This window comes from Ipomoea triloba, chromosome 3 (genome assembly GCF_003576645.1).
Source record: "Ipomoea triloba cultivar NCNSP0323 chromosome 3, ASM357664v1".
NCBI lineage: Eukaryota > Viridiplantae > Streptophyta > Magnoliopsida > Solanales > Convolvulaceae > Ipomoea > Ipomoea triloba.
The window spans coordinates 19,869,978-19,883,770 of NC_044918.1; the positions used below are offsets into that span (position 1 = coordinate 19,869,978).

The following is a 13,793-nucleotide window of genomic DNA, read 5'->3' on the forward strand; positions in this document are numbered from 1 at the left end:
TTTTTTTTTTTTTTTTTTTTTTTTTTAGAGCAGCTACGTAACATAAGTGGTGTTGGGTGGAGACTCGTAAAGGTCAAGTCTAGCATTTAGTGGCCGGAGAATTGTTGGGCTGAGGCGGGTAAAGGTCAAGTTCAACATCTAAAAAATGTGTGGCGATATAAGGAAATAAAATTATGTCTTCGCTCCAAGTTATAGCTTTTGGAGTAAGTGATAAGCTCTTAATTCTATCAAGTAGTATCAGAGTCAAATCACGGGGCCTATAGCTGTTTTTGGTGTAAGTGATAAACATTTACCCTAACAAGTGATTTTGCCCCCAAGAGGAGCACTGCAATGCATACAAAATACGGAGTACAAAATTAGAATTAGAGGCAAGAACGTTAAACAATGAAATGCATTTATATGCTTGACTGTCAGTCTGTCAAAGGTTGAAATTGCAAACTATAACTGTACTGTCATGTATATGACTTTAAGATTGTACATTTGTAATGGGGCCAAAAATGGTTTGATGATGTATTACTTAAAGACTTAGAGCGGCCTCAATAATATAAGTTTCTTTGTGATTTTTGCATTAACATGTAGGAAAGATAGGGAGAGAGAAAACGAAAAAAGATGAAGAATAAAGGGAAATAAAATTTGACAACAAAAGTTTAAAATAAAAATATATTTACGTGCCAATTGGGCGCAGCAGTGCGCCATGCGCACAGGCTACGCGGTAGCTGTTTTCAATTTTCCTGATCAGGAGATCCCACAAAAAATTGTTATTTGCAGGAGAAAACATTATCAAAAAACTCTAGTCCGAAAAATACACCCAATGTTTATTCTTCAAAAGGTCAAATGGGAGGTTGAGGGTTCAAACTTGTTAGTAATACCTCCAATAGTTAAACCATGGACTCGGGTATCACAATTTGCATACTAAATGTTCACAATTTACATACTGAATGTTTAAAATTATGAACATTCATATTCAATATGTAAATTGTGAGCATTCAGTATATAAATTATGACACCCAATATATAAATTGTGTATTTTGAACCTGGGTCCACAGGATAATTTGTCATAATCCCTCACCTATTTGCTCCGTCTTGTAGGGCCACCATGCATTCCTCCCTTCAATTCATAGCCCACCAAAACTTTTTTGCTCCCTCTTGTAGGGCCACCATGCATTCCTCCCTTCAATTCATAGCCCACCAAAACTTTTATTCTTCTTGAGCCTAAACCTCACCAATAAAAATGGATCCCCTTGAATCCAATGGACCATGGTCCACATGGACTATGATCAAAACGACGTCGTTTCTTTTGATGAAAAAAAACAGTGGCCATTACATTTGTTATGGCGAATTCAGTTATTTATTTATTTATTGATGTTGTAATGAAACTACAATGTGTATAAAATGAAATTGTATAACAGATCTCACATATTAAGTATATATTGTCAAATAAAACTATAGTTGAATTAGAATGATACTTTAGTTGTACGGTAACAAAATTACTGTGTATAAAATGAAATTGATTAACATGTCTCAGATATTGAATGTAAATTATCAAATGAAAATCTAGTTGAATAAGAATGATACTTTAATAGTACTCTAATGAAACTATATTGTGCATAAAATGAAATTGAATATCAAGTCTCACATATTGAATGTACATAATTAAATAAAACTATAGTTTAATTAGAATGAAACTTTGGTGGTGTTGTATTTAAACTACATTGGGTATAAAATGAAATTGAATAACATATTTCACATATTGAGTATATATTGTCAAATGAAATTGTATTTGAATAACTTTAGTTTTGTTATAATAAAACTTACACGGTGTATAAAATACAATTAAATAGTCGGTTTCTTATATTGAGGGTATATTGTCAAATAAAATTGTAGTTGACTTAGAATAATATTGCAGTGGTGTTGTAATGAAACTATCGTGTATATAAAATGAAACTGAATAATGAGAGAAGATGCTACATGTACCATAATAGAATTTTCCGTTTATCAACCTCGTCCGCACTGCTATGTGAACCATAGCCCACAGTAAAATTTTCCAGTTGTTATACTGTGGACCATTACCCAAAAACGATGTCGTTTCTTTAAGTAAAGAAACGACTGCTGTCACATCTTAATGGAGCACGTAAGTGAAACTACAGTGTATCTAAAATGAAACTGCCTCATATTTGTTTTTATATTATCAAATGAAACTGTAGTTGTGTTGAAATGAAACTGCAGTATATATAAAATGAAATTGAATAACAGTTTTACATATTTAAGTGTATATTGTCCAATGAAATTGTCGTTATATTGAATAATTGAAATGATATTGTAGTTGTGTTGAAATGAAACTGTATATAAAATGAAACTGAATAACAGTTTCATATATTTGAGTGTATAATGTCGAATGAAACAATAGTTATATCGAAATTAAACTGTAGTTGGGTTGAAATGAAACTGTAGAGTATATAAAAGGAAACTGAATATGTTACACAAATAGAGCTACTTTATTTAGAATGGTGCAGATGGATGCCGTTTCTTTTCATTAAAAGAAACGACACCGTTTTGAACCATGGTCCAGGGTATAATTTACAAAAAAAAATTGGCCCTTAGAAATAGCCTCTCGGAAGTCATATCCCCATCAATAACACCCCACGACATGTAATCACCCTCTTCTTTGACTTGGAAGGCCGAAGCCACCATTAAAGCAGTTATTCAAAGAATGTTGCTTGAGTGCTTGAAGAGAAATAAAAATATACAATACCACTAATTGATCAAAAGATTCAAAGTACTCCGTATTATTTTACTATTAAAGAAAAATAGGAGGGGGAGGCCCCTGCACCATGTAGGTGGTTCCGCCCTTGACCATAACATAATTTCCGTCTATCGACTTGGTCCACATTATTATGTGAACTACCTCCAAATTTGCCTAGTTCCCGGAGTCATATCCCCATCAATAATAACACACCCACGACATGCCTCTTACGCGCCAAGATTGCAACTTTGTTATGATTAATCTAGGTTTACCTTATGAAGATATTTGATACTATTTCAGTTCTGAGAGCAATTCATTTACAGATTGATATCTTTTTTTGCATCATCCATCATCTTCTTTCAACAAAGAGAGAATACTACTTCAATTTTTTTGTCTTATGCTTTTTCCATTTTTATAATTATTTCAAGAATCCCTGCTAGGAACAAGTACAGTATCTGCCCCTAAGCAGAACAAGCAGGCTGAACCACATATGGTATATGAGCAAAAACAATGGAAAAAGGAGCAACCGTTATGGGCTCCGACGAGCTCACAAATTGAGGCTGCAAGGAAGGTATTTGCCCTGATGAATCTACACCTAATTCCTTCCCATTTAGCACCATAATCTGGCTCTGTAAATCACCATTCTTGGCTGTCAGATGATACTCTTCTCTACTCATGGCTTCTAATTCATAAATCTGAGGCACCAGAAATGCTCTCATTCTAAGGCTATGATCATCTCTGTGTCTGCTATGCTCCATTGAACTTCCATTGAAATCAACTCTCACCTTCGCGGAAGTGTTGCCATCGAGGTTGATCAACAGTAAGGCAATCCCTTTCTGCAAAAAAGAGAAATTGTTATTAGATCAAGAAAGATTTAAGTGCTATTGAAAATGTTGATTGAACTTGAAACTTGCAGATTGCTTGGCGCAGTGAGCATAAGCCCGTATTTTCTTCGTCCCCGAGAAGCTGGTTGCCAGAACATTTGTTCCCATCAATCGATGCCAAAGAAGCGCACTGCAGAGCGGTTTCAACACATAGTTAGTGTGCAGCCGTATATATGTCACAGAACAAAAGTTATTCGGGGCAAATTAAAGCCCGGAATTCGTGTAAATAACCTGTAGTAATCTGGATTTGGTACAAAGCTAGTGATGTTTAGCAAACCATAGTTTCCACCTATAAGTGACTGTCGACAGTATGTCTTTGTGCCATATGATGCAGACATCCCGAGCTGGTCGAGATACCTAACAATTACATTTTCAAGAACATGTGACTCAGCATAGAGCAATTTAAAGGAATTAAAGCTAAGAATCATGAAATTCTGCTGCACATTACCAGAAGCTATTAACGAAAGCATTGGATACATGGTTGCGTCCGCTGTTATATGCCCCTCCGGCCTCACCAACCCAAGAATTCACCGAAGTTCCAGAGTTCTTGAGGAGGCTACGCAGTTGACTAAAAGTACGAGCCTCACCATCAAGAAAAGACGGATCAAGGATTTTCTCAACAAGGTGTTCGTCTTTTCCTATTACCCAAACAAGGAAACTGCTCCTAAGATCTACGATGCAATACGAATATAGGACTAAATAAAACTAGTTTGTGTATATAGCGGTTTAAATCTGATCAGATACCTGGCCCGAGATTATATATGTGGTGAGTGATCACATCCAATGAATTGTGTGTTTTGTCTACATATTCTTTGTACCAGTCTGCATCAAAGAATCCTGCCGGTCCTAAAATCAGCGGCTTAGCTTCTATGTCTTTGTATATAATCTGCACTATGTTGTGCAGGTGAATTGTGTCCAACGCATACTGATCTGCTGCGATGCTAAACCCAACTCCACTTCCACTCAATTCATTCCCTGATTATGAAAAAACCATATAAGGTTTTTTTTTTTTTTTTTTTTTTTTAATACAACTGACCCTATTAGGCTATTACATTGTAGTATCTGTTCATACCATATAAGGTTTTGGTAAGCTTCACAAGTATATATAAAGGTCAAAACGTTATCTCAAATACAAACATACCATTTCTAATTATAGACAATACCTATTGCGAGATGTTTGAAATGCCAATTCATGTACTACATATGCGAGTCTCGAAACATAGTATTAACAAGTGTGATCGAGGATTTATTTTAAAGACGAACGAGTTTAAATGATGAGAAGTTGTAGCCAATCTAACCTAGCTCCCAACCGTGGATGGTGTAACCCTTTATGACAGTATATCGCATAAGCGATTCAGCATTTGTTGAATTCCAAGGTGTGTTATTAGGTTGTGATGGTCTCCGTCCATAGAGAACGTTCAAGCCGAAAATAATAACAGCACTGTATGTGACACAAAATGCCATTAAGTTTTCTGACTTTTACCCAACCACAACACTGATTAGTTCAAATTAAACCAGAAAAGGGCAAGAATTACCCAGATTTTTGGAATAAGGCATTTAGTTCATCCCATCTAGACAAGGGCAGGCAACCCTGAGTGTACTGAAACACTTCTGTTTCCTTCTTCACAAATGGAAGACAGGGCTGGCTATGATCTTCGGTTTCATAGATCAAATCATCTTCCAAAGTGCCTCCCAACCTAATCTTTAGGGGTGAGAAAGCTGCAGATTAGAAATATTTGCAAAAGATAGTTAATTAGGCCCCAAGAATCTGTTTTGTTTGAAACTCAACCACAAATCCATACCTTTTATGGCATTTAAAAGTATTGCATTGCTAAGATCCTGTGCAACCAAGTTTAAAAGATGAATAAGTTTTCTTAACCCTATATGGCAAAACAGTACATTTGAGCATCAAATTAAAGAAAATTGCAAAATTCTTCACAAGCAAAGCTTCAAAATCAAGAACCAGAACCAGAAAATCTACAGCACAGTATCAAAAGAACCAACCACATATGAGACCCAAACAACATTAGCAAACACAAAAAGCTAAGAGAAAATGAATGCAACAAAGAAATTAAACATACCAAGTTGAGGAGAGAAGCATGGTCCCAAGAACAGGTACCATAATCACACTTATCAAAAGGCCACCAATCCAAGGTAGCACAAATGAAATCATTGTCTGTTTTTCCAATGGCACTCTTCCCATTTATAAACACAGTCCCTTCAACAACCTCTGCGTACCCAAAACTGAAGCTCAAACTAAGTATAAGCACAAAAAACCCAATACTCAAAACCCAAGAATGACCCATTACTAACAACTTCAAGATCTATTTTTTAATTGGGTTGCCAGAAAGTTGTCATTGGGGATTAAATAAGAGTTCACATGAGTATAGTGTAACAAGGGCTAATAGACAGACGAGATAATGTTAATCTAATTATCTAAATATAAAAAAGTAGGTTGATTAAAAATAATACTAAATGAATAAATTTGTACAGATTGCATTGATAAATTATACTTTGTTTTTTCTTTATTGTAATTCTTATATTTATTTTTTAAATTCACCGATTGATCTTTTTGAAAGTTATCCAATTCTGTAAATATTTGTTACAAAAGTTAAAGAGTAGTTTGCAATTTAGTGAAGTATTTTTTTCCTTTACCGTTAACGATTAAAATGGTTATCAATTTAATGCAGTATTTTTTTTCCCTTTTTATGTTAATGACTAAAATGGAAATAATTTAGTGTAGTATTTTTTTCCTTTTACGTTAATGATTTCTAATGAAAAATAAAATTTTCATGATTTCAGTTATAATACATTTTAAAGAATTAAAAAACAATATTGATTGATCTTCAAAAAAAAAAAAAACAATATTGATTGAGATTTTTAGCAAAAAAGTGGTGACCAAAAGACGCCCATAACATGTATGATGGTGCCTTTTAGTTAGTTTTTTTTTTTTTTTTTTTATATGAAAATATTTTATTTAATTCATGGAATGTATATAGAAACAAGGTAAACAAAAGTGTCTAAGTGGAAAAATAACAAAGAATTAAGGGTGCGTTTGGTTCGCACATGGAATCGGAATCGGAATGGGTATCAAATACTTGGTAATGATAATGGGTTTTGGTGAAAGTATTTAGCATGTTTGGTAGTTGGGTGGAATGGGCAAATTATGCTGTGGACCCAGGTCCACCTTGCAAGGTGGACCTGGGTCCAAAATTACGTCGTTTTTGTCTTCTTTTTTTTTTTAGTAAATATATTGCTGAATATAGAGTTATCCAAAAATGTGTGAATGTAGAGTATAGAAATCGTGAATGTAAATTTATGATTGTGTGAATGTAGAGTTGCCCATAAATGTGTGAATGTAGAGGTTTCAAATTGTGAATATGGAGTATAGAAATCGTGAATGTAGAGTTATGCATGCGTGAATCTGTAATAGAGTTAAGAAGTTCTAGCAACTTGTAGCCCTGTAATGTGTGAATGTGGAGTTTTCAAGTTATGAATGTGGAGTTTTCAAGTTATGAATGTAGAGTATAAGACATGTGAATATAGAGTTTTGAATGTGTGAATGTGGAGTTTACAAATTGTGAATGTAGAGTATAGTGTATGTGAATGTAGAGTATAGTTACTAAACATATAATCCTGTAATGTGTGTATGTGGAGTTTACAAATTGTGAATGTAGACTATAGTGTATGTGAATGTAGACCCAGGTCCACCTTGCAAGGTGGACCTGGGTCCACGGCATAACAACCCGGTGGAATGGGAATGATTATTAATAGTTGAAGAAGAAATGAGGAAGGGAGATGAAACCCTTATTTAATAAGGGTATGGGTTTTCTCATTAATGAGGTATTTCAAACCCATAGTAGCATTCACAAAACCTATTAACCAAACACAAGCAATCACTTTCATACTCATTCCATATGTCTAAACCCACCAACCAAACACACCCTAAGACATTTTGGTGAGTCGATTTTCTATACTGAAAATTCATTAGAAGGTGAGTGGTCTTATGTTTAATTTCAACTATAAAAATCGGTGAGATATAAAAAGAATTTGCACTTTTTAATTCACTATTTACGATCAAATTTATTGTATAGAGATGCTTTCTACAAATATTATTTTCATGTAAAAATTTAAAATTAATGTTAATTTTAATTCTTTAACTGTGGTATTAAAAAATATTTGGAACAATTCTCAAAATTAAAGTAACTGACTAAAAAAAGAATGAATCATATATACTCAAAATCAAATTATTCAATATTTGGAACAATTCTCAAAATTAAAAACTATTTGTTATCCAATAAAATTGCTAATAATACACCAAATCCCCTATAGTTAGTTACAAATTCTTTTTCACTAGCATTTGCCGTACCATGACATGTAAACCAAAACCCTATTAATAGATAGGACCATAGTCCAACCAATTTCACCAAAAATATAAATTTGTATAAAATTAGAACTAGTAACTATTCCCATTTCCCAACATGGCCGGATTGAAAAGAAGTAAAAAAGTTTCAAATATCATTGATCATTAGCCATAGAATTACCATCAATATAAATAAATACCATATTTCCAACACTATGTTGACATAATAGAACTAAGTGGGTAGGAGATCAAATTAGTTTGGTTTGAAGTCAATTACCCCTCTCCATACATATAGGCTAATAGGCTAATGTTCCAGTGAGACAATATCTTCTCGAACACACTAAATTGTGTGTTCTTATATTGGGCAAATTGCATAGACTCTAGTCTGTGTACATTCCTGTAGTAGATCGTGTCTCATGTTGTGTTTCACAGTCTCACAGAAAGATGTTGTTTCATTTAATTTTATATATATATATATATATATATATATATATTAAATAGTTGAATGACCAAAAATTAGATTAATTAGTTTCAAAATTTTACACACGCTGACATGATTTCATAATTTCTTATATATATTTCTTATTTGACAACCATCTCTATTTTACTTTTCTTTTTGAAAGAAAAGAAAGATGAAAATATGATAATTTGTGTTCGTTATTACAAATAAAGTGAAATACGATAAAGTTATAAGTAAAACTAATAATTTTGGATATTAGATCTAATTCTTTTTTAAATAGTTTTTTTTTTTTTCACTTTCTTGCCTCACTCTGCTTCCCTATAAAATATTTCTTTAAAAGGTCTACATTTGTTCTGATTTGTTATAATTTATGTATAGAAAAGGGTCATGTTTGGCACTAAGCTTGATCACATAATAGTGAAAAGTCACATGCATGTATGTCACAGAGATGTTCAAAAGCAAAAATTATTGAGAGAGACAAAATGGGAGGCTAGAGAATACTTTTCTTTCTTTCTCTTTTGTTTTTTTTTGAATAAATTTTTTGGTTTATTAGGCAAACCGTAAAATTTACAATTGTCATTTTTTGTTCTTTTCTTTGCTTTCTTATTCACTGACCATTAAGAGATAATTGTTCATTTGTTTGGCTTTGTTTCCGATAATAATTCCACCCTAGCTTCTAATCTCATATGTTGAGCATCAAATATACACACACACAGAGAAACACACACAATTTTATAATAATTGCAAACTTGAGCGGTTAATAATAGTAAAATCCTAACTTGGCTTTGGGAATGTAGCAGCCTTAAATCTCCAAGCCAGCTGTCCCACCCAATAGAGGTGCCTACAATCCAGCGAGAGGTTAGCCACTGTGTCAGACGGTGGAGACCCTGGGTTACACCCAAAAAAAATAGTAAAATCCTAACCTTTGATTTGTGAAGATGAATGATGTGGATGTGTTCATACTTGTTACAATGGGATGTTCTCACTTGAACTCTCACAGGCCTATGGTATCGGATCAAATGAGAATAAGTCCTTATTATGAGAGAAATAAGAATCAACCTCAGCCTTATATCTAAAAAAATTGGACGAATTGAATCAAATCAATTTTTTTTTTAAATGTGGTGGCATTTTCGTATTTATCACCAACTTTACTATGCAAACTTGAACACTACAACCTGCAATAATTCTAAGACCTTTTCAAGTTTAGACATTTAGTATTAATATTTTGCATATTTAGTATTAAAAGATTGCACTGCAAAAATGCTAAAGTGCACTGTACTTAGGGTTTCGATTTTAGAGTTTATGACTAAGTTTTTTGGTTTTATTTAGTTTAGTGGTTCACTTTTTACTGCTTAAGGTCTAACATTTACAATTTAGATCTAAAATTTAACTTTTTTGTTGATTTTATAAAATTTACCAGGTTTGCATATTTAGTTGTTAAAGATGGCATATTCAAGTGTTCAAGTTTGCTTAGTGAAGTTGTTGATAATTACGAAAGTGTCACCACGTTTTTTTAATCTAATCAAATCCGCCGAATTTTTATAGATCCTATACATATAGGATTTGGATTAAATAAGAATAAGCGCACATGAGAGAACTATGAACCGATCAGAGTTGTCCATCTAAAAAGATCTAACAGATCAAAAGCAATTAAAAAAAATGGTGACGGGTGTGTTAAGCACCATAATTTACTGAAAAGAATGATATTTTCATACTAAATTTACTTTCTAATATAGTAATATTCATCTAGCTCTACTATAAATTAAAAGAATTGAATAATGTGTTCCATTTTAATTAAAATAAGAGCTAGGTTGTACATTTATTATTTTGTATGTATTATATTATATATTCTTAATCGACTTTTTGATCAAACAAGATCAAATATAGTCTCTTTATTGCGTAAGGTGAAGGTTTGAAAACCATTTTATCTAGCTTTGAAACATTGATTGTGATTATTAAGTAAATTATCGAGTTAACTCGACTAGAGTTATAGTGTAAACTCGGTTGCAAGAAACTTGTCACTGGGGATTAAATGAGATTTTTCCAAGAGTGTAACAAGCTAGGGCTAATTAGAGACAGATGAATAAGACATAATAAATGAATAAATAATGATGATCGAGTATTAGATGAATGAGAAGTTTCAAGATATGGTACGGTGTGGCTGCAGTATGTGTAATATGATATGATTGTGGAGTAAAAGAAATTCTGGATCGGAAGATATAGGTCATGTTTGGTAAATGGCTGTTAGCTGATTGGGTTGGCGGTTTGGGTTAGAAGGTATGATTTGTTGATAACATTAGCCGATTGTAGAAAGTTGTTTGATGGATTAGCTGTTAGCTGATAACTGTTTGGTATAATTTCTTTTATCAAAAAGCTAATTGAAAATGCTGTTTTGGGTAGCCTTTTGAATTTTAGCATTTTAGAGTTACAAAAAGCTTATTAACCAAACAACTAATAGTGGTCAAATAAGCCAAAATTGACTGATAGGCTGATTATTTACCAAACAAGGTCATAAACAAATGCAAAATTTGTTAGATGTTGCAGTCAGTGTATTATTAATTGTCATCGTCTTTATATATGTACATGGGCATGCAACCAAAAAGATTACTGTAAGTTAAGCTTCTGGGAAAAGATCAATGATAGATGACACCCGGGACCGGGGATAGATCAGGATGTTGTACAAGTGTCACACGGACCGTACCGTATAAGGAATATGATTGAATCAAACATTTTTTCGAAGACGGAATCTCACTACAAGAAGTTTGGTGATATCGACTTGAACGCGCATTCGAGCAAACTTAGTAGCTTAATCAATTTTAATTGGCTTACCATCTTCACTCCAATTCTTTTTTAAAGATTAAATCATAATACTCGACCACTATCATTTTTTTTCTGTGTTGTCCTTCATATGGTCAAAGTTAAGAACTCATTCCTTCACAATAAGGTAATGGTCCATGACCATCCACAGGACTTCATATTTAACAAATTTATAGTCATTAACCGATCTCGATTTAGTTTTACCAATAAATAGTAATTCTCCAAAACAATTAATTCTATTATCAACTTATTCGAACTCCAAGGTTGTGATTCTTCTAAGCAAGTATAACCCATGCCACTTTCTTTTCCGATCCTTTACCTTTATAATTAATGTTTGCATCCATGGCCTGTAGATCCATGTTTTGATGGTATGGTCATGAATCTAGAGAAAGTGGAATCAATATTGATTGGGGCTGGTTGTATTCTCAACAATGCCCAAACAAGAAGTTTGACAATCAAATGAATCCTTACACACGATGAAAGCAATAGTTGAGGAGAAAAAAAAAAACCCTCAAGTCTAAATGGTATCTAATTAGCCTTCTAAAAAAAATTACTACTATCTGGGAAATTTGAGATATCTCCTTAACGGTACATTAGTGTAAAAATAAATATGAGATCTATAACTTATGGGAGGAGTAGTAGTTGAAGTTTTATTGTCTAATTAAATCATTAAGACCGGTAAGGGTCCGTAGCTCTGTGGTAGAGCATTTGACTGCAGATCAAGAGGTCCTTGGTTGGGCCCTTTAAATTTCTAATTTTAATTGCATAAGTGATTTAAAAAAAAAAAAAAACTGGGTTAAGTGTGCGAACTCAATTCGAGCCTTGGCAATTGTTAGTTATACTAAACATTAAATCCTTATGAATTTTTGAAGAACAATGCAAACATAACATGACTTATCCCACTAATTCAATAAGAAATAGGGTGAATTTTTGAAGAAGGATACAAACGTAACATGCCTTACGCCACTAATTCAATAAGAAATAGGGTGAAAACATTGAAATGCATATTCATTAGTCATTACTCGTGCCAATTATTTCAAAATCATCAACTAAAACCACAATATTCTTTCACCAAAGGAGGAACGAAGACCTTAAAAGCAAAGCCCTCATTAGCACATCGATCACTCATCTCATTAAAGGCCATACAACACGTTGTGCTCAACTTCAGCGGACCATGCCTGAGCAGGTCGGAGCCCTTCCCGAGAAATGCATTTGCCTCAACGATACAACTAGCCATGTCATTATCCATGGAACCCCAACAATGTTGCATCTCGGATGATCTAGGCATGTTATGCGGGAATGGGAATGGGAATGGAATAGGAATATGCAATATGCCACCTTTTACTACTTTGATGTGGGAGAGCGATGAAGGACTAAATATCATTAAGTACGATATGATGAAGAAATATCGCATTGGCATTGAGCTTGATGGTAATCGAACTATTTTCTATGTGTCTAATATTTTATGAGTTGGATTTGTATGATTTTTCTCCTTAAATAATAAAGTTTGTAAAAATTTTAAACATTGGTCAATCATAATGCATTTATATCTGAAAACTAATTAACGTATTCTTCGAATTTGACTAATAAATATGATTTGTCAACTTGAAATAAACGTGAAGATAGCGATAATATGCTCATTAATTAGGAAATTCTTAAATGGAAATTTCGCGTTTAACTTCAAATGGACAGATCATATTTACATTGTCATACATTCATACTTGTCCAATTCAAGTAACGTTGGCATAGAGAAAGGGGACTGGTGGGGCCATAGCATGCCCTCCCTTGTGAAAGAATCCATCAAGATATGTTCATCATAAGACTATATTAGCACTCATTAAGCATTTTCATTAATAATAATCAAATTTGTTTTAATTAATTGTTAGCTTAATAAAATTGCTAAATGTGGTATACGATTATTTGTTCCTTATTTAGTTTAATTTATTTGCAAATTTTTTATATAAATTGTGTAAAATTTGTTTGTAACTTAATTTAAATAGTTAACAATTTGTGATTTAAATTAAATCATATTAATATATACATAAGTTTTATTTCAATTCTCAAACTTTGTAGGGAATTAGATTTGACAAATTGTCATTTTATAATTTAATTTAAACTTGTTATTATTGAAATATGTCGGTAATTTGATGCATAAATATAAATATCATATGCATTTAATTTAACATGTAATAACACAATATCTATATGACTATATTATTGAACAGATACTACCTTGTACGGAGTAATAGAGTTGATATTACTCAAAAAAAAAAAAAACACAAGATCTTTATTAAAAAAATAAAAAATAAAAAGTAAATGATACTTGATTAGTAATAATGTTTCATGAAGTAAAATGTACAATATGCACATATTGATGATTTAATTATTATTTCCGATAATTTATATTACTCTAATATGTTTAATTTATTTTGCCATCTAATGGTTCTGGTTCGTTGGAGGCAATTTGAATTGTGCAAGTGGTTTTCCTAGTTTGGGCACTATTGTCTTTTTTTTTTTTTTTTTTTT

The 13,793-nt window shown here is 32.6% G+C and overlaps 1 protein-coding gene across 1 annotated transcript; it reads right to left on the bottom strand.

The window, feature by feature from the left end:
- Positions 1–3,117: 3,117 nt before the first annotated feature.
- LOC116014068 (heparanase-like protein 3) lies at positions 3,118–5,991 on the bottom strand. Its single transcript, XM_031254056.1, has 9 exons — positions 5,709–5,991; positions 5,430–5,466; positions 5,163–5,346; positions 4,926–5,068; positions 4,372–4,602; positions 4,076–4,265; positions 3,859–3,984; positions 3,658–3,757; positions 3,118–3,579 (listed from the first exon to the last, which is right to left on the bottom strand). The coding sequence occupies exons 1-9, from the start codon at positions 5,931–5,933 to the stop codon at positions 3,205–3,207; spliced, it is 1,611 nt and encodes a 536-aa protein (XP_031109916.1). The 5' UTR covers positions 5,934–5,991; the 3' UTR covers positions 3,118–3,204.
- Between the last annotated feature and the right edge of the window lie 7,802 nt (positions 5,992–13,793).

Bases quoted from the DNA above. Each gene is read 5' to 3' on its own strand.
- LOC116014068 (XM_031254056.1), bottom strand. From the start codon at position 5,933: ATGGGTCATTCTTGGGTTTTGAGTATTGGGTTTTTTGTGCTTATACTT. The intron at 5,069-5,162 runs GTAATTCTTGCC...TGTCACATACAG, and splicing joins GCCTTATTCCAAAAATCTGG to TGCTGTTATTATTTTCGGCT. The intron at 3,758-3,858 runs GTTATTTACACG...ACCGCTCTGCAG, and splicing joins CCAAATCCAGATTACTACAG to TGCGCTTCTTTGGCATCGAT.